Consider the following 19,271-nt stretch of genomic DNA (forward strand, 5'->3'; position numbering starts at 1 on the left):
ATTAGTGTGTGCAACACTATTATAATGTGTAGAACTATTAGTGTGTGCAACACTATTATAATGTGTAGAACTACTAGTGTGTGTAACACTATTATAATGTGTAGAACTATTAGTGTGTGCAACACTATTATAATGTGTAGAACTACTAGTGTGTGTAACACTATTATAATGTGTAGAACTATTAGTGTGTGCAACACTATTATAATGTGTAGAACTATTAGTGTGTGCAACACTATTATAATGTGTAGAACTATTAGTGTGTTTGTTTTGAAATATTAGTGTAACACTATTATTAGTGTGTGTGTTGAACTATCACTTTGTTCAACACTATTATCTGTGTTGCACTATTATCAGTGTGTGTTACACTATTATTATTATGGGCTGTAGCCGCTCCTCCCCCGCGGGAAGCGACTGACGAGCGGCCGCGGGCCACGGCGGGGCGGCAGGATGTTCACCGGCACCGGCTCCAGCGGCCTGTGTAAGTACCGGGGGCCGGGGGAGGAGGAGGAGAGGCAGAGCCGGAGAGAGGCGAGGCCGCTGCTTCTGGGCCTCCGCCGGGAACTGAGGCGGCGACAGGGGAGTAAAGGGAGGGAAGAGTGAGCGGGGCCCGGGGCCCGGGGCCTCCCTCTCTCCTGAGGAGATGTCCGGGGCCTCTCTCCCTCCCGGCGGGGTGTCCAGTGTCCGGGGGGTGGAGTGGTCCCGCCCCCGCGGGCAGGTGAGTGACCACAGGGGGGGGATTCCGGGTCCCAGCCGCCTCCTCCCTCCATGGCCCTCACCTCCCTCCTCCCTCCCTCCATGGCCCTCACCTCCCTCCTCCCTCCCTCCATGGCCCTCACCTCCCTCCTCCCTCCCTCCATGGCCCTCACCTCCCTCCTCCCTCCCTCCATGGCCCTCACCTCCCTCCTCCCTCCCTCCATGGCCCTCACCTCCCTCCTCCCTCCCTCCATGGCCCTCACCTCCCTCCTCCCTCCCTCCATGGCCCTCACCTCCCTCCTCCCTCCCTCCATGGCCCTCACCTCCCTCCCTCCATGGCCCTCACCTCCCTCCCTCCATGGCCCTCACCTCCCTCCTCCCTCCCTCCATGGCCCTCACCTCCCTCCTCCCTCCCTCCATGGCCCTCACCTCCCTCCTCCCTCCCTCCATGGCCCTCACCTCCCTCCTCCCTCCCCCCTCCCTCCATGGCCCTCACCTCCCTCCTCCCTCCCCCCTCCCTCCATGGCCCTCACCCTCCTCCCCCCCTCCCCCCCCCCCTCACCCTCCTCCCCCCCTCCCCCCCCCTCACCCTCCACCCTCCTCCCTCCATGGCCCTCACCCTCCTCCCTCCCTCCATGGCCCTCACCCTCCTCCCTCCCTCCATGGCCCTCACCCTCCTCCCTCCCTCCATGGCCCTCACCCTCCTCCCTCCCTCCATGGCCCTCACCCTCCTCCCTCCCTCCATGGCCCTCACCCTCCTCCCTCCCTCCATGGCCCTCACCCTCCTCCCTCCCTCCATGGCCCTCACCCTCCTCCCTCCCTCCATGGCCCTCACCTCCCTCCCTCCCTCCTCCAGCCCCTACACCCCTCTGTGATCTCTGCCCTCCTCCAATTCCGGCCTCTTGACCATCCCCGATTCCCTTCGCTCCGCCATTGCCGGCCGTGCCTTCAGCCGCCTCGACCCTAAGCTCTGGAATTCCCTCCCTAAACCTCTCTCTCTCCTCCTTTAAGACGCTCCTTAAAACCCACCTCTTTGACCGAGCTTTTGGTCACCTGTCCTGATATCTCCTCAACGTGGCTCGGTCTCAAATCTTTCTTCAACAGCCAGTCGCTCCTGTGAAGCGCCTTGGGATGTTTTCGCCACGTTAAACGCGCTCTACAAGTGCAAGTTGTCTCCCCGCCCTGACCCTTATCGCAGCGGCTTTTATTAAGTTCGATTTGCTGACTATTAGGGTGGTAGATTTCACGCAACCCATCTATGTCTGATTTTTATTTAGTGGTAAATCTAGACCTTCAGCACATTCTCGCAATCCGTTTTAGATGAACGACTTATAGAAGGCAAAATTCACCTGTGAATTTGCGGAAATTATTAAATCCTTTCACATCAATTGCTGATTCAGCCTTGCGATTGGGACAACAGCATGTAATCATGGCAGGGTATTTACCTCAAAAGATGCTGACAAAAGACAATCAACCAGCCAACCTATATAGCTGGCTAATCACATTAACTCCAACGGGCCTGCTGTAAGCGGTAGGGTCTGTAGCAAGAAACCTGGCTGCTTCCCCATCCCTTCCATGTCTCTCTAGTCCGGGAGAAGGGTTTTGATTGATTATTTAAGGAGAGGCTGTTCCCAATGGCAGCAGGGTCGGTAACCAGAGGACACAGATTAAAGATAATTGGCAAAAGAACCAGAGGGGAGATGAGAATTTTTTTTTTACGCAGCGAGTTGTTATGATCTGGAATGCGCTGCCTGAAAGATTCAATAGTAACTTTCAAAAGGGAATTGGATAAATTTCTTGAAAAGAAAAAAATTTGCAGGGCTGTGGGGAAAGAGCAGGGGGAGTGGGACTAATTAGATAGCTCTTTCAAAGAGCCGGCACAGGCACAATGGGCCGAATGGCCTTTTTGCTGTATTGTTCTATGATTGCAGTACCCCCACCCCTTGCTTAACTCAACACAAGATTAGAAATTGAACCTGGGATCTTCCTCATGATTTACTGTATTTTTTGCATCCTAGAAAAGCAATAACAACTTGGAATTATATCATTTTATTGTTATAGAAAGAAAGAAAGACTTGCATTTATATAGCGCCTTTCACAACCTCAGGACGTCCCAAAGTGCTTTACAGCCAATTAAATACTTTTTTCTAAAAAATGTAATCACTTGTAATGTAGGACATGTTCCAACTTCCCAAAGGCACAAATAAGTTGAGTACAAAAAACTAGGAGAGGTGACAGAATGCAGGAGAGAAGTAGGTTTTAGAAAAGGTTTCCAGCCAGTCAGCTCAATTAGGCCAAATGAGCATCTGCCTCCAAAAAGGGGAGCAGCAGCAGCAGGAGGAGAGGGGGAGCACGGGAGGTCGGAGTCCGAGAACTGCAGGGATTAAGCTGGGACAGGGGAGGTCGCGGTAGGGGCAGCTGTACGGAAACGCATCAGCTCTTTGCACTTGGCTTTAGAGGTGGGGAGGGGGGCCAGTGGAAAGGGGGCTTGATGTAGAGTTGCCAACTCTGGTTGGATGTAATCCTGGAGGTTTCATCGCGTGACCTCGCCCAGTCAAACAGCAATTTTCTCCCCTCCATCTCCAGTATTTTTTTTTACAACTAACAAACGAGAGTGTTCAACGAAAATTTAATGCCGCTGTGATTTTTCTCCAGCCTTGCTGGCAGCAGATTAATCTTTAATTCCTGGAGACTCCAGGACAAGCCTGGAGGGTTGGCAACCCTAGTTTGAAGAGTTGGTTAGTTGTGGAGAAGAGGAGTGCTGCGTTTTTGCCTTTGGGGATGAACCCGGGCCACAGGTTTATTTTGTCGCTGGGGGGAATGGGGGTTTGTGTACATTCGCGTCATGCAAGAGGCCGCAGCACACCTCTCAATTTCTGAAGAGGCTGCTGCTCAATTTTTGGCTGCACATTTGTCCCATGCTGGTGGGTGAGGTGAGGGCCAAGACGGGCAGTGTTGCTGAGGTGAAAGTAAGAGCAAGGACACCTCCCCCTGCGTTTCTAAGCTGAGTAATTTTCACTCCTAACAAGGGACTCTTGGCTTTTTGTATCTCAGCCCTCAGAAAGATCATTGCAATTGTTTACGTTAGAAAGGAGTAACAACAACAACAATTTGCATTTATATAGCGCCTTTAATGTAGTAAAACATCCCAAGGCGCTTCACAGGAGCGATTATCAAACAAAATTTGACACTGAGCCACGTAAGGAGATATTAGGACAGGTGACCTAAAGCTTGCTCACAGTGATAGGTTTTAAGGAGCGTCTAAAAGGAGGAGAGAGAGAGGCGGAGAGGTTTAGGGAGGGAATTCCAGAGCTTAGGGCCCAGGCAGCTGAAGGCTCCAATGGTGGAGCGATAAAAATCGGGGATGGTCAAAAAGCCAGTATTGGGAGGAGCGCAGAGATCTCGGGGGTTGTAAGGCTGGAGGAGGTTACAGAGATAGGGAGGGGCGAGGCCATGGAGGGATTTGAACACAAGGATGACAATTTTAACAGTCATGCCAACCTGGGAGTATATATTTTTTATGCTGATTTAATTCTGAAGACTGGTTCATTCTGTATATCTGTGTTAAATATTTCTCGGTTGCTTACTGTCCATGTTAGGATTCTGGATTGAACAACTGGCAATGCAGTTAATTTTCTGATTTTTGGGCTTGCTTTAAAATCTTACTCAGGTGTGTTCAGCAATTTAGGAGTTGGTTGAGGAATAAACATTAGCCAGGACACTGGGGAAAGCTCCTCTGCTCTTCTTTGTATAGAGCCATGGGATCTTTTACGTCCACCCGAGAGGGCTTCGGTTTAACATCTCATCCGAAAGACGGCACCTCAAACAGTGCAGCACTGCCTCAGTACTGGCACCAGGAGTGTCAGCCCAGATTCTTACGCTCAAGTCTCTGGATGGGATCTTGAACCCACGACTCTTGGACTCAGGGGCGAGTGTGCTCACCACTGAGCCACAGCTGGCACCTGACGCAGTTCCTCGTGCGAAGTATTCCCAATCTCGACTATACCTGGAGGCATTGAATGGAGATCGGCTCCTTGTTACGGAAAGGGAACTTTGGACACTTGAGTCATCCCAGGGGCTCCTGTGCACCTTTTAGTGGCTGGCTCAGTAACTGAGAGCAGGACGTCTGCCTTGTCTTTTGGGGAATGCTTTGTGGGAGAAAAATATATTAAAAATGGATGATTAATTGCAGCGCACTTTTTAAAGTTGCAAACATTTCTCTTTTTCCAAGTACATTTCATGTGTTCAGTGAGGTTCCCCACATCTGACCCGGGCTGTTTTTTTTTATTCGTTCACGGGATGTGGGCATCGCTGGCAAGGCCGGCATTTATTGCCCATCCCTAATTGCCCTCGAGAAGGTGGTGGTGAGCCGCCTTCTTGAACCGCTGCAGTCCGTGTGGTGACGGTTCTCCCACAGTGCTGTTAGGAAGGGAGTTCCAGGATTTTGACCCAGTGACAATGAAGGAACGGCGATATATTTCCAAGTCGGGATGGTGTGTGACTTGGAGGGGGAACGTGCAGGTGGTGTTGTTCCCATGCGCCTGCTGCCCTTGTCCTTCTAGGCGGTAGAGGTCGCGGGTTTGGGAGGTGCTGTTGAAGAAGCCTTGGCGAGTTGCTGCAGTGCATCTTGATGCTCGTTGTGTTGATCCATCCTCATGATTTGATGTTTACATTACGTAAGCAAGATGGAAAAGTTGATCAATTCACTTGCGTTTTCTTAGCTTAAGGTCAATTGGTTTGACCGTGGGACTACCGCATTGAGTCAAGGTAGTAGTGTCAGCTGTGGCTCAGTGGGTTAGCGTTCTCACCTCTGAGTCAGAAGGTTGTGGGTTCAAGTCTCACTGCGAAGACTTGAGCACAGCGTACAGACAGACACTCCTGGTGCAGTACAGAGGAGGTGCCGTCTTTCAGATGAGACGTTAAACCGAGTCCCGGCTGCCCTCTCAGGTGGGCGTAAAAGATCCCATGACGCTATTTCAAAGAAGAGCAGGGGAGTTCTCCCCGGTGCCCTGGCCAATATTTATCCCTCAATCAAAATCACTAAAACAGATTATCTGGTCATTATCAAATTGCTGTTTGTGGGACCTTGCTGTGAGCAAATTGGCGGCCGCATTTCCTACATTATGAAAAAATAATCTCCTACATTATGAAAAAATACTGGCAAGTAAAATTAAGAAAAACCCAATAAAAATGTTATAGAAACACAAAGAGCAAGAGGATAACTAAGGAAAGAATAGGGCCTATGAGAGAACAAAAAGGTAACCTATGTGTGGAGGTGCAAGATGTGGGTATGGTTCTTAATGAATACTTTGCGTCTGTTTTCATGAAAGAGGGGCATGATGCAGAGATTGTAGTTGAGGAGGAGGAGTGTGAAATATTGAACGGGATAAACATAGTGAGAGAGGAAGTATTAAGGGGTTTAGCATCTTTGAAAGGTCCGGATGAAATGTATCCCAGGCTGTTAAGAGAAGCAAAGGAGGAAATAGCGGAGGTTCTGACCATCATTTTCCGATCCTCCCTGGCTACAGGCATGGTGCCGGAGGATTGGACGACTGCTAACATCGTACTGTTGTTTAAAAAGGGAGAAAGAGATAGACCGAGTAATTATAGGCCAGTAAGTCTAACCTTAGTGGTAGGCAAATTATTGGAATCAATTCTGAGGGACGGCATAAATCGTCATTTAGAAAGGTATGGGTTAATCAAGGACAGTCAGCATGGATTTGTTAAGGGAAAATCATGTCTGACTAACTTGATTGAATTTTTTGAGGAGGTAACAAGGAAGGTCGATGAGGGTAACGCGTTTGATGTAGTGTACGTGGATTTTAGCAAGGCTTTTGACAAGGTCCAACATGGCAGACTGGTCAAAAAAGTAGAAGCCCATGGGAAAGTGGCTAGTTGGATCCAAAATTGGCTCAGTGGTGGGAAGCAAAGGGTAATGGTTGACGGGTGTTTTTGAGACTGGAAGGCTGTTTCCAGTGGGGTTCCACAAGGCTCAGTACTAGGTCCTTTGTTATTTGTGGTATATATTATTGATTGGGGCTTGGTCAAGAAGTTTGCAGATGATACAAAAATTGGCCATGTGGTTGATAGTGAGGAGGAAAGCTGTAAACTGCAGGAAGATATCAACGGACTGGTCAGGTGGACACAAAAGTGGCACATGGAATTCAATCCAGAGAAGTGTGAGGTAGTGCATTTGGGGAGGGCAAACAGGGCAATGGAGTACACAATAAATGGGAGGATACTGAGAGGTGTAGAGGAACAAAGGGACCTTGGAGTGCACATCCACAGATCCCTGAAGGTAGCAGGTCAGGTAGATAGGGTGGTTAAAAAGGCATACGGGATACTTTCCTTTATTAGCCGAGGCATAGAATATAAGAGCAGGGAGGTTATGCTAGAACTGTATAAAATATTGGTTAGGCCACAGCTTGACTACTGCGTACAGTTCTGATCACCACATTACAGGAAAGATGTGATTGCACGAGAGAGGGTACAGAGGAGATTTAGGAGGATGTTGCCAGGGCTGGAGAATTTTAGCTATGAGAAAAGATTGGATAGGCTGGGGTTGTTTTCTTTGGCACAAAGGAGGCTGAGGGGAGATTTAATTGAGGTGTATAAAATTATGACGGGACTAGATATAGTGGATAGGAAGGACCCATTTCCCTTGGCAGAGGGGTCACTGACCAGGGAACATAGATTTGAAGTAATTGGTAGAAGGATTAGAGGGGAGCTGAGGAGAATTTCTTTCACCCAGAGGGTGGTGGGGGTCTGGAACTCACTGCCTGAAAGGGTGGGAGAGGCAGAAACCCTCAACTCATTTCAAAAAGTACTTGGACGTGCTCTTGAAGTGCCGTAACCTACAGGGCTACGGACCAAGTGCTGGATAATGGGATTAAGCTGGATAGCTCTTTTTTGGCCGGCACGGACACGATGGGCCGAATAGCCTCCTTCTGTGCCGTAACTTTCTATGATTACAACAGCGACTATGCTTCAAAAGTACTTCATTGGCTGTGAAGCGCTTTGGGATGTCCTGAGGTCGTGAAAGACGCTATATAAATACAAGAATTTCTTTTTAGTACCAAAGTTGGGATAATAAAGCACTATATATAGATGCACAAGATGTAATGGAAAATCTACTGACTTTTAATAACATCGAAATACTTTTGCAAAGCTATTTAAAGAATTAATTTTAATGTAGGTTGGGACCTCTGCTTATTGTCGCATAATTTCCTCTGTGGGTGATTGCAACATCAAACTGTCTGCTATGCAGAGCATCTGCCCCCAGTATGGTTATCTGTAGAATTGTGCATATAAAACCACATGTCAATATGGACCACCTAATATCAAGTTTAACCATGATTCAGAATAACCGAAGACACGTTTAAAGGAATAAAAAACAGAAAATGCTGGAAACACTCAGAGGGTCAGGCAGCAACCGTGGGGAGAGAAACAGAGTAAACTTTTCAGGTCGATGACTTTTTTCATCAGAACTGGAAGAAGATAGAGATTAAACAGTTTGCAAACAAGTACAGAGCCAGGGGAAGGGGAGGGCCGAGGAAAGAACATAGAGGAAGGTCGGGTGGATGCGGTGAGGATGTTCCCAAGGTTGGGTGAAACTAGAACTAGGGGGCATAATCTTAGAATAAGGGGCTGCTCTTTCAAAACTGAGCTGAGGGGAAACTTCTTCACTCAGAGGGTGGTAGGTCTGTGGAATTTGCTGCCCCAGGAAGCTGTGGAAGCTACATCATTGAATAAATTCAAAGCAGAAATAGACAGTTTCCTAGAAGTAAAGGGAATTAGGGGTTACGGGGAGCGGGCAGGAAATTGGGCATGAATTTAGATTTGAGGTTAGGATCAGATCAGCCATGATCTTATTGAATGGCGGAGCAGGCTCGAGGGGCCGATTGGCCTACTCCTGCTCCTATTTCTTATGTTCTTATGTTCTTAAGGTCGGTGATAGGGTGGAGGGCAGAAGTGATTAAATGACAAAAGGGGGGTGGTAACGGGACAAGTGAAGAACCAAAAGATCGGTCTAGAGGAGGTGTAAATGGTAAAATCAGAACCATTACCAGCACCTGCTGTCCGAGAAAACGGGAGCAGTGATTATGATCTGAAGTTATTGAAATCGGTGTTGAGTCCGGAAGGTTGTAAATTGCCTGAACGAAAGATGAGGTGCTGTCCCTTGAGCTTCGTGGGAACAGTGTAGGAGGCCGAGGGCAGAGAGGTCAGAGTGGGAGTGGGACGGAAAATTCAAGTGGCGAGCGACCGGCAGGTCAGAGTCACGCTCGCGGACTGAAAGGAGGTGTTTCTCTCCCTACAGACGCTGCCTGACCTGCTGAGCGTTTTCTATTTTTATTGCAGATTTCCATCAACTCCAGTTTTTGCTTTTTTTTTTAACATGGAGCTGGAAAGTAATAGAAAGTGCCAACTCCATTTTACCCATTCAAAAACAAAATGGATAAAATATCCTTAGATTTTACAGATTAGGTTTGCTCCCATGCAGATTGGAAACCGAGAGATTGGGGTTGTTTATCCCTGGCTGCAGAGTCTAGAACTAGGGGGCGTAGTCACAGGATAAGGGGTCGGCCACTTAGGACTGAGATGAGGAGGAATTTCTTCACTCAGAGGCTTGTGAATCTTTGGAATTCTCTCCCCCAGAGGGCTGTGGATGCTGAGTCGTTGAGTATATTCAAGGCTGAGATCGATAGATTTTTGGACATTAAGGGAATCAATGGACATGGGGATCGGGCAGGAAAGTGGAGTTGAGGTTGAAGATCAGCCATGATCTGATTGAATGGCGGAGCAGGCTCGAGGGGCCGAATGGCCTACTCCTGCTCCTATTTCTTCTGTTCTTATGAAACAGGCGAATATAATTCCCCAATTTAAGAAAGATGACCGAGCTATACCTGACTCTATGGATCCATCAACCTGACCTCAATAATCAGAGAACGAATGGAATCGATGATCAGAAACAATTTGGAAAAGTACCTGTTGATGTTTCCACTCGTGGGGGTGTCCAAAACTAGGGGCCATAAATATACGTTAGTTGCTAATAAATCCAATAAGGAATTCAGGAGAAACTTCTTTACCCAGAGAGTGGTGAGAATGTGGAACTCGCAACCATATGGAGTGGTTGAGGCGAATAGAATAGATGCATTTAAGGGGAAGCTGGATAAACACATGAGGGAGAAAGGAATAGAAGGAAATGCTGATAGGGTGAGATGAAGTAAGGTGGGAGGAGGCTCGTGTGGAGCATAAACACCGGCACGGACCAGTTGGGCCGAATGGCCTGTTTCTGTGCTGTAAATACCATGTAATATATAAAAAGGACTAATTACAGACACTGCTTTAGAGTCATACAATCTTACAGCACAGAAGGAGGCCATTCGGACCATCGTGCCTGTGCAAGGTTCTTTGAAAGAGCTATAGATCTTACCTGACCGATGTGATAGACTTCTTTTGAGGAAGTGAGTGCCACATTGTTTGGGTCGTTTGTTCTTCAGATATTCAACAACAACAACAACTTGCGATTATAGCGCCTTGAACCTAGTAAAACGCCCCGACCTCTGTATTCTGCCTCTCTGCGGGGAGTCTTAGCTCCCTGGAGAATATCTTCACTGGACACTGGGGAGATAGCAGTAGATCGGAAACAGGCTGATGTGGTGCCCATATTCAAAACGGGTGACAAAAAAGACACACACAACTACAGACCCATTACACAGAATTTACAGCACAGAAACAGGCCATTCGGCCCAACTGGTCTATGCCGGTGTTTATGCTCCACACGAGCCTCCTCCCTCCTTCATCTCACCCTATCAGCAAAATCCTTTATTCCTTTCTCCCTCATGTGTTTATCTAGCTCACCCTTAAATGTATCTATACAATTCGCCTCAACTATTCATTGTGGTAGCAAGTCCCACATTCTCACCACTTTTGAGTAAAGAAGTTTCTCCTGAATTCTCTAATTGGATTTATTAGTGACGATCTTATATCCGTGGCCCCTAGTTTTGGTCTCCCCCCACAAGTGGAAACATCAAGTTTTCAATTCCATGTAAACGAATAGTATTGAATATCAGAAGTATATTTAAGGATTATCTGCAGGTCAATAACCTGGATTCAGAAAGGGAAGATACTTCCTGAGCAGCTCCTTAACTTCTTTGAGAACCCAATTGGACTATTGGAAAGCCCTGTGATAAGCTGCACCTGGACTTCCAAGAGGCATTTGATAAAGTTCCAAACCAAAGGCAGTCAGTTAAGCTCAAAGCTGTGGGGATTCGGGTTAAACCTTGGGGAATGGATAAAATTCAGAAACTCAGTGCAAATCGGTCAGATTTCCAGACGGAAAACTAGGAGGAGCAGTGGAATTGGAGGCTGCTCAGAAATTGGAAAATGAGTGGTAGACAAAATTTAATGCAGATACGTTCTGCGCATCGGAAGGAAGAAATGGGCAAGATACAAACTCCATGAATGTGTTGGAAGAGCTGAAGACGAAGTTGAAAGGGAGCGAGGAATCTCAGTAGATTTAACGCTCAGCACATAAGCCCAAAGCAAAGCATCAATGAAAACAGCCCGTAGAATGTTGAGTTATGTAGCCAAAATAGTAGAATACAAGTCATGGGGACAACATGATCAAATTGTCCAGTGCTCTGTTCAGACCATACCTTGAATATCGTGTCCAGTTTTGGTCACCAAGACACAAAGGAGTCATTCAAGTGCTGGAGGCAGTGCTGAAAATAGCCACAATGTCAAAGGACTGAATTATGAGGAAAGACTGGAGAAACCTGGGATTTTCAGCCTTCAAAGGAGGCGTCTGATAGGTGATCTCATAGAGGTATACCAGAGAGTTAAGTGTGCAAAAGGTAAATCTGGAAAACTACTAAATTGTGAGAGTCGGACAGTGGGTTAAAGCTACTAAAAGACACATTCAGTGCAGGCATCAGGAAGTTTTACTTGAAAGAGTGATCGATGCATGTAATAAGCTCCTGGATAGATTTGTGTAGGCAAAAAAAACCCAGAATCTTTTAAGAAACAATTGGCTGCTGCAATGGGAGACCTATTAGGTAATTTAAGGTAATTGGCAAAAGAACCAGAGGGGAAGATGAGGAGAAATATTTTTACTCAGCGAGTTGTTATGATCTGGAATGCGCTGCCTGAAAGGGCGGTGGAAGCAGATTCAATAGTAACTTTCAAAAGGGAATTGGATAAATACATGAAGGGGAAAAATTTGCAGGGCCATGACAGCACCTCCCAAACCCACGACCTCTACCACCCAGAAGGGCAAGGACAGCAGGCACATGGCAACAACACCACCTGCACGTTCCCCTCCGAGTCACACACCATCCCGACTTGGAAATATATCGCCGTTCCTTCAAAATCCTGGAACTCCCTTCCTAACAGCACTGTGGGCGAACCTTCACCACACGGACAGCAGCGGTTCAAGAAGGCGGCTCACCACCACCTTCCCAAGGACAATTAGGGATGGGCAATAAATGGTGGCCTTGCCAGCGACGCCCATGTCCCATGAACGAATTTTAAAAAAAGGGCAGGGGAGCGGAACTAATCAGATAGCTCTTTCAAAGAGCCAGCACAGACACAGTGGGCCGAATGGCCTCCTCCCATGCTGTATGATTCTATGATTTAGGCCCTTTCTGCACAGCTGAACCAGCATGGGGTGAATGACTGCTTATCTGTAACTACCTTGTGAACTATTTGCTCTGACCAGTCTGTTTGAAAGTTGCAGATTGAATCGCACAGGATATATGGATAGAGATGTGGGAAGTTCTTTGTTCAGAAAGTATTGTGATAAAACTGGAACATTTTTGCCCAAACTTTACTCTTTTTCCTTTTATTTCCTCGTCGGCACACGTGAGGAAACTTGCTCCTAAAGTACTGCTTGTCTCACATGAAAAGATGAAATTTAAAATACCAAAATGTGTTAGAAGAACCAATACAGTATGGGTTTGAATCTTTGACTGGTGCACATTAAGTTTCACTTCAAAATTCTATAATCTTCAGAGTTCCTCTTTCATTTCTGACTAATTCAGATCAGTGATCAGGTACATTAAAAGTGAAAGTTCATACTTCAAAACATTTTTGTTTAGAATGTTACAATGGGTTTGCAGACAGTTGCAGTTGTACATTTTGATTAGACGGGATTTGTAGGAGCAGGCATTGATAAGTTGAGTCTGTCAGGCTTATTAATTGTCTGTGCCACCACAGATGACTCCGTGTCCAAGGTTAGTGTTAGTTTTAGCGGTGGCTCAGTGGCTAACACTCTCACCTCTGAGTCAGAAGGTTGTGAGTTCAAATCCAGGGCACAAAATCCAGGCTGACGTTCCCAGTGCAGTGCTCTGCAATGTCGGAGGGGCCGTCTTTTGGATGAGACGTTAAACCGAGGCCCTGTCTGCCCTCTCAGGTGGATGTAAAATATCCCATGGCACTATTTCGAAGGAGAGCAGGGGAGTTCTCCCCCATGTCCTGGCCGATCTTTATCCCTCAACCAACATCACTAAAAACAGATTATTTGGTCGTTTATCTCATTGCTGTTTGTGGGACCTTGCTGTGCGCAAATTGGCTGCTGTGTTTCCAACATTGCAACAGTGACTACACTTCAAAAGTACTTCTGAACCTTGCTTTTAATACAAAAAAAAGTACTGTTCAGTATTGGCATTTAGTCCATGAGTAACCAAGTCCCAACTCCTGTCCACCATCACCTCTGTGCTCACTGACCTACATTGTCTCCTGTTCTGGCAATACCTCGATTTAAAAAAATTCTCATCCTTGTTTTCAACTCCCTCCATGGCCTCGCCCCTCCCTATCTCTGTCATCTCCTCCTGCCCTACCACCATCCGAGATCTCTGCGCTCCTCCAATTCTGGTCTCTTGCGCATCCCCGATTTTCGTCGTTCCACCATTGGCCGCCGTGCCTTCAGCTGTCTACGTCCTAAGCTCTGGAATTCCCTTGCTAAACCTCTCCACCTCTCTATCTCTCTCATTCCTCCCTTTAAGATGTTGCTTAAAACTATCTCTTTGACCAAGTGATTGGTCACCTGTCCTGATATCTCTTTTGGTTGCTCGGTGTCACGTTTTGTGTGATAACGCTCCTATGAAGCGCCTTGGGACATTAAAGGCGCTACATTCCACCATTCAATTAGATCATGGCTGATCTGTATCTTAACTCCATTTACCCTCCTTGACTCTGTAACCCTTAATACCCTTGCCCAGCAAAAATCTATCAATCTTGGTTTTGAAATTTTTAATTGACCCCCAGTCTCCGCAGCTTTCTGGGGGAGAGAGTTCCAGATTTCCACTACCCTTTGTGTGAAGAAGTGCTTCCTGACATCACCCCTGAACAGCCTGGCTCTAATTTTAAGGTTCTGCCCCCTTGTTCTGGACTCCCCCCAACAGAGGAAATAGTTTCTCTCTCTATCTCCCCGATCAAATCCTTTAATCATCTTAAACACCTCAATTAGACCACCTGACCAGTTAACAAGATAAAAATGACAATGATTCAGAGAACAAACGTCATATACAGTAAGTATGCATAGTCATTATAATTTCAGGTTATTTAAATGAGCAGGCAGTGTCGTACTTGGGCTGGAATATTTGTTGTTGTAATGCAGCTGTTAATGATTCACCTGCTAGTATTAGAAATAAAGCTTTTTAAAGTTTTTTTGTTGTTTAAAATTAGTAGTGATTACTGTGCTAGCACTTTTTTAACTTCATTAAATTTACAGAATTATATTTTACGAGTAAATACTTTGGCACATACTGTATTACTGTAATTCAGAGAAGTCATGCAAAGAAAGCAGTTTTGTTGTAAAAGTAATGCAGTATGCGCAGACTCCATTTCCCCATTTCAGAGGCTTATTGAATTCTGAGCATGTGAATTATATTATTTAGATGGCAGTGAGTCGTGGTGAATTGGTAATACGCATATTCTATTGCAAATTCCACTCGAGGGCAGATGGGGCCTCAGTTTAACATCTCTTCTGAAAGATAGCACCTCCGACAGTGCGGCACTCCCTCAGAACTGCACTGGGAACGTCAGCTGAGGTCACGTGTTCAAGTCTCTGGAGTGGGACTTGAACCCACAACCTCCTGACTCAGAGGCGAGAGTGGTACCACAGAGACCTAAATATCTCTCAGTTTACTTTTGTGTGGATCGGTGGAATGGAGTAATGTATTATTTTACTTCAATGAGCAGTAATTCAATCAGTGTTAAGGTGCATATGTGTTGATACAAGCAAGTACACCGAGTCACATTCACACTCAATTTGGGGAATTTTTATGGTTAATCCTGTAAATTAGAGAAACAGGATAAAAGAATCTCTGGTCTAAATATCATTCGCCATTTTGTGCTATTCAGTTTTCTCTTTTTATTTTAAAGATAAGGCCCCTCTCTCCAAGAGTCTTTTGGTGGTCCTAAGTACTTTGACCTTTATTTTAGCCGTGCCATTTCAGCAATATCAGAAGTACTTCATGTATAATCTACAAGCAGTGAAACAAGATCACGAGGTAAGTTCTGTTATGTTTTACTCGTATAGTACATCTACTGAGTTTATAGGTTCAGCTTATTCCATGGTTTAAGATGTTGACTATGAATAAATGATTTAAAAGTAATCATTTACCAAAAATCCTGTGAGGTGCGATGACTGATTTAAATTAGAAAACCTGATGATTGATGCTGAAATACATTTTTAAGCTATAAAAGGTGTACATAAGAGTGTGTACTCTTCACATGCTCAGTCTTATCCACTTAATGTGAGATAAACAGTCAACTTCAAAGTTGTGACATCCTGTCAAAGTTTAATGTGTGGATATCACTTCAAGCTTGCAATTCATAGCATACAGTACAGAACGAGGCTGCAGATCGATTATGATGCAAGTTAAATTTCTTAATATAGAATCATACATCACAGAAGGAGGCCATTTGGCCCATCGTGCCTATGCTGGCTCTTTGAAAGAGCTATCCAATTAGTCCCACTCCCACCCCCCCCCCCCCACCCCTGCTCTTTTCCCCCATAGCCTTGCAAATTTTTCCTTTTCAAGTATTTATCCAATTCCCTTTTGAAAGTTACTATTGAATCTGCTTCCACCGCCCTTTCAGGCAGCGCATTCCAGATCAGAACAACTCGCTGCATAAAAACATTTCTCCTCATCTCCCCCCTGGTACTTTTGCCAAATCTTTTTTTTTTGCCAAATCAAAATCTTTTTGATCATCTAAACCTTAAAAGTGGAATACAGCCTGTAAAACAGACAAGTGTATTTGTTATGTACAAGTTACCAAACAGGATTGTTTTTTAAAGAAAAACAATTGGAGCATGTTGACTGAAGCTGTGGGGTTAAGGCAGCATGAAGAGTCTTGGGATAGAACTTTATATCCTGGCAATGGACTGGCTTAATGACTCATTACTTTTTTGTGATCTTGGCAATTTTTGACTTATTACGCTCCTGTGAAGCACCTTGGGACATTTTTCTACGTTAACGGCGCTATATAAATGCAAGTTGTTGTTGCCTAGTTAGAAGGTCAATTGTGAAACCCCACTCCGGAGACTTGAGCACGTAGTCTAGGCTGACAATCCCAATGCAGTACTGAGGGAGTACTGCACTTTCGGAGGCGGATCTATCGGTTTGGGCGTTAACGCGAGACCCCGTCTGTCCTGTCAGGTGGACGTAAAGATCCCATGACACTATTTCGAAGAAGAGCAGAGATGTTCTCCCCGGTGTCCTGGAGCCAATATTTATCCCTCAACCAGCGTCACGAAAACAGAATATCTGATCGTTTCTCATTGCTGTTTGTGGGACCTTGCTGTGCGGAAATTGGCTGCCGCGTTTCCTACATTACAACACTTACACTTTTTGAAGTGACTAATGCTTCATTGACTGTAAAGCTCTTTGGGATGTCCTGAGGTCATGAAAGGCGCTATATAAGTTCTCTCTTACTATAACTAAATGCAGACACAAATAAAGAATTTGGTTACGTCGTATTTGGCTTTTAAAAGAATGATGAAGGAGGAGAAGCTTACCAGATGGATTTGCTGTTTTATGTATTTTTAACAGTTCAGAAATTGTCTAAGAGCCAAAGTATGAGGAGAATTTATTTTTATTTTTACTGCTAAGGTCTACAGGAAAATGAAGATGATGTCCCTAAAGTTGCTGATTATAGTGTATCACATTTATCAGAAGAAATTTAGTCTTTATCAAGTCTTACTGTGTAGAGAAAATCCATTACAGGCAACTATGGTAGTAATTGATAGGATTGTAATATTTTCTTCCTTCAAATAAAGATAAAAACATAGTCCAGAGAAGTAGTGGATTAATGCACAAGAGAGCTTTGTGAGATTAAAACAACGTCCCCAATCTTTGCTGGGTATCTGGTTGAGTTATTTCCCCGTTGTGAAAGAGGGGATATAAAGGTTTGGCTGGACTCTCCATAATGAGTCACAGAAGTGGCTTGCTCATTTTTATTATCTATGATTAGTGTGGGGTGTGGAGCCTGAGGAGGGAACAAAATGACTACAAATTTCAGCTGATACTACATATATAATAAAAATCTTGTGCCCAGCGCACTTCTGATATCTCGAACGCACCACTCATGAATGTGTGGCCTCAATGGAGCGATATCTATCTGAAAACCTTCACTCCTCAAAAATGTCAAAAAGAGTTTAAAAAAAATGCCACGATTGTGTCAAATATGATTTGATATGTTGATCGGGTGAGATGAAGTAAGGCGGGAGGAGGCTCGTGTGGAGCATAAACACCAGCACAGACCAGTTGGGCAGAATGGCCTGTTTCTGTGCTGTAAATTCTATGTCAAATAACCAGTATCTGCTAACTTAACCATACTGATCGGCTCAGGTATCACGCTGAGTAAAAGCAAAGGAATCCAAAGCTCGTTTCATTCACTAGACAGCTTGGAAAGATTCCAATTGGCAATGAGCAAGCACCATAAAACTACCCAATCATATTGCTCAAACTTTTGCAAACTTGGCAATCTAGAACCAGCAATTATCACAAAATAGACCAATTTACACCGAAATATATATATTTTTTCATTTTGTTTTCTTTGTCTGCTCTTTTCCTTTTTCACTCGGTCAGTACACACAGCCACCAACATAAGAAACACACACCAATTAAAACAGTTCTGAAAAATAAAAAAATCGCTGAACTTATCCATAAAATGTGGTTGTTTAATGCGAGACTTTTCCGCAAGAAATATTCCCTGCGTAACGCTGCCTTACTTATGCCTGCTGCCTTGCGTTGGGAGTTTCCCCTGGAGCATTCTCTGTATGTGTATGAGAGCTGCTTCACGCATATTGTACTTTTCGCCACCAGCCTTTTCAAACTGCAGCATATTATATGACAAGATCAGCCGTGATCAAATTGAAGGGTGGAACAGGCTCGAGGGGCTGAATGGCCTCCTCCTGTCCCTATGTTCCGAAGACAAACAGGTGGAAAATTTCTATTTAAAAAAAAATGATGCCCAGCAGTGGAAAAATGTTTTTTAAAGATTTTTTTTCAGTTTTTTTTTAAGCCAATAAATAAAACTTATGAGCCACAGGTGATCGGGATGATTTTATTTTGTCCCTAAGTTAGCATTCTCACTCTGAAGTGGCTGATGGAGGATATGAAAATAATGTCCCATTTTTGTGAGTAGGGTGTGCTGTTCTGAGATTAGGACTTGGGGGCACATTACTGGAGCAGAGTCGAGGGAGCTTTTCTGTGGATCTAACAGTGCTATATCTTGGCAGCGTTGAAATTAAGTGTTTTCCTTTCACGAGCATCAACGTCCTTCACTTGAATGAGCATAAAAATTCACACATAGAAAAAGTAATTAAAAAGAGAAAAGAAATTCTTCCAAAACATATTGGTAAATAACGAGAAAATTAAATACCCGCTGGAAAATCCCCCAAAATATTGCCTGGTGAAGTGAATTAGTCTCAGCTGAAAAAATGAGTACCAAAGTAGAAAATCACGAGGGACTTTAATCACGTGGATAGACTGGAGAAGCTGGGGTTGTTCTCCTTGGAACTGAGACGGTTGTGAGGAGATTTGAGAGAGGTATTTAAAATAATGAAGGGGCTAGACAGAGTGGATAGAGAGCAACTGTTCCCATTGGCGGAAGGGCCAAGGACCAGAGGACATAGATTTAAGGTGATTGGCAAAAGAACCAAAGGTGACATGAGGAAAAACTTTTTTTACACAGCGAGTGGTTAGGATCTGGAATGCGCTGCACGAAGGGTGGTGGAAGCAGATTCAATAGTAACTTTCAAAAGGGAATTGGATAAATACTTGAAAGGAAAAAATGTGCAGGGCTACGGGGATAGGGCGGGGGAGTGGGACTAGCTGGATTGCTCTTTCAAAGAGCCGGGGCAAACTAGATGGGACGAATGGACTCCTTCCGTGCTGTAACCATTCCGTGATTCTATATGAAATCGAGGGGCAGGAAAAGACCAGCTGGTCCCTCAAGCCTGCCTCACACCTCATGATGGCTGGAGCATCGTGACTGGACACTTCCTCCCTCTCCCCTCTGCACCCATGTAATCTCCTGGGAGAGGCAAAACAAAAAGCAGAGAAAAA

General features: G+C 45.2%; 1 protein-coding gene across 3 annotated transcripts in view; it reads left to right on the forward strand.

Moving 5' to 3' along the window:
• Positions 1-370: 370 nt before the first annotated feature.
• Positions 371-19,271, forward strand: part of ubac2 (UBA domain containing 2) — a 153,885-nt gene continuing 134,984 nt past the window's right edge. Inside the window, exons 1-2 of one of the 3 annotated variants that reach the window (XM_067986595.1) lie at positions 371-478; positions 15,079-15,206. In XM_067986595.1, the coding sequence (XP_067842696.1) occupies positions 448-478; positions 15,079-15,206 (159 nt within the window). In that variant the 5' untranslated portion in view covers positions 371-447. Of the gene's footprint in view, positions 479-13,970; positions 14,223-15,078; positions 15,207-19,271 lie in introns of those variants that run through there. The other 2 variants (XM_067986594.1, XM_067986596.1) reach the window with 2 other exon arrangements.

The sequence above is a fragment of the Heptranchias perlo genome, chromosome 6, assembly GCF_035084215.1.
Source record: "Heptranchias perlo isolate sHepPer1 chromosome 6, sHepPer1.hap1, whole genome shotgun sequence".
NCBI classification, from domain to species: domain Eukaryota; kingdom Metazoa; phylum Chordata; class Chondrichthyes; order Hexanchiformes; family Hexanchidae; genus Heptranchias; species Heptranchias perlo.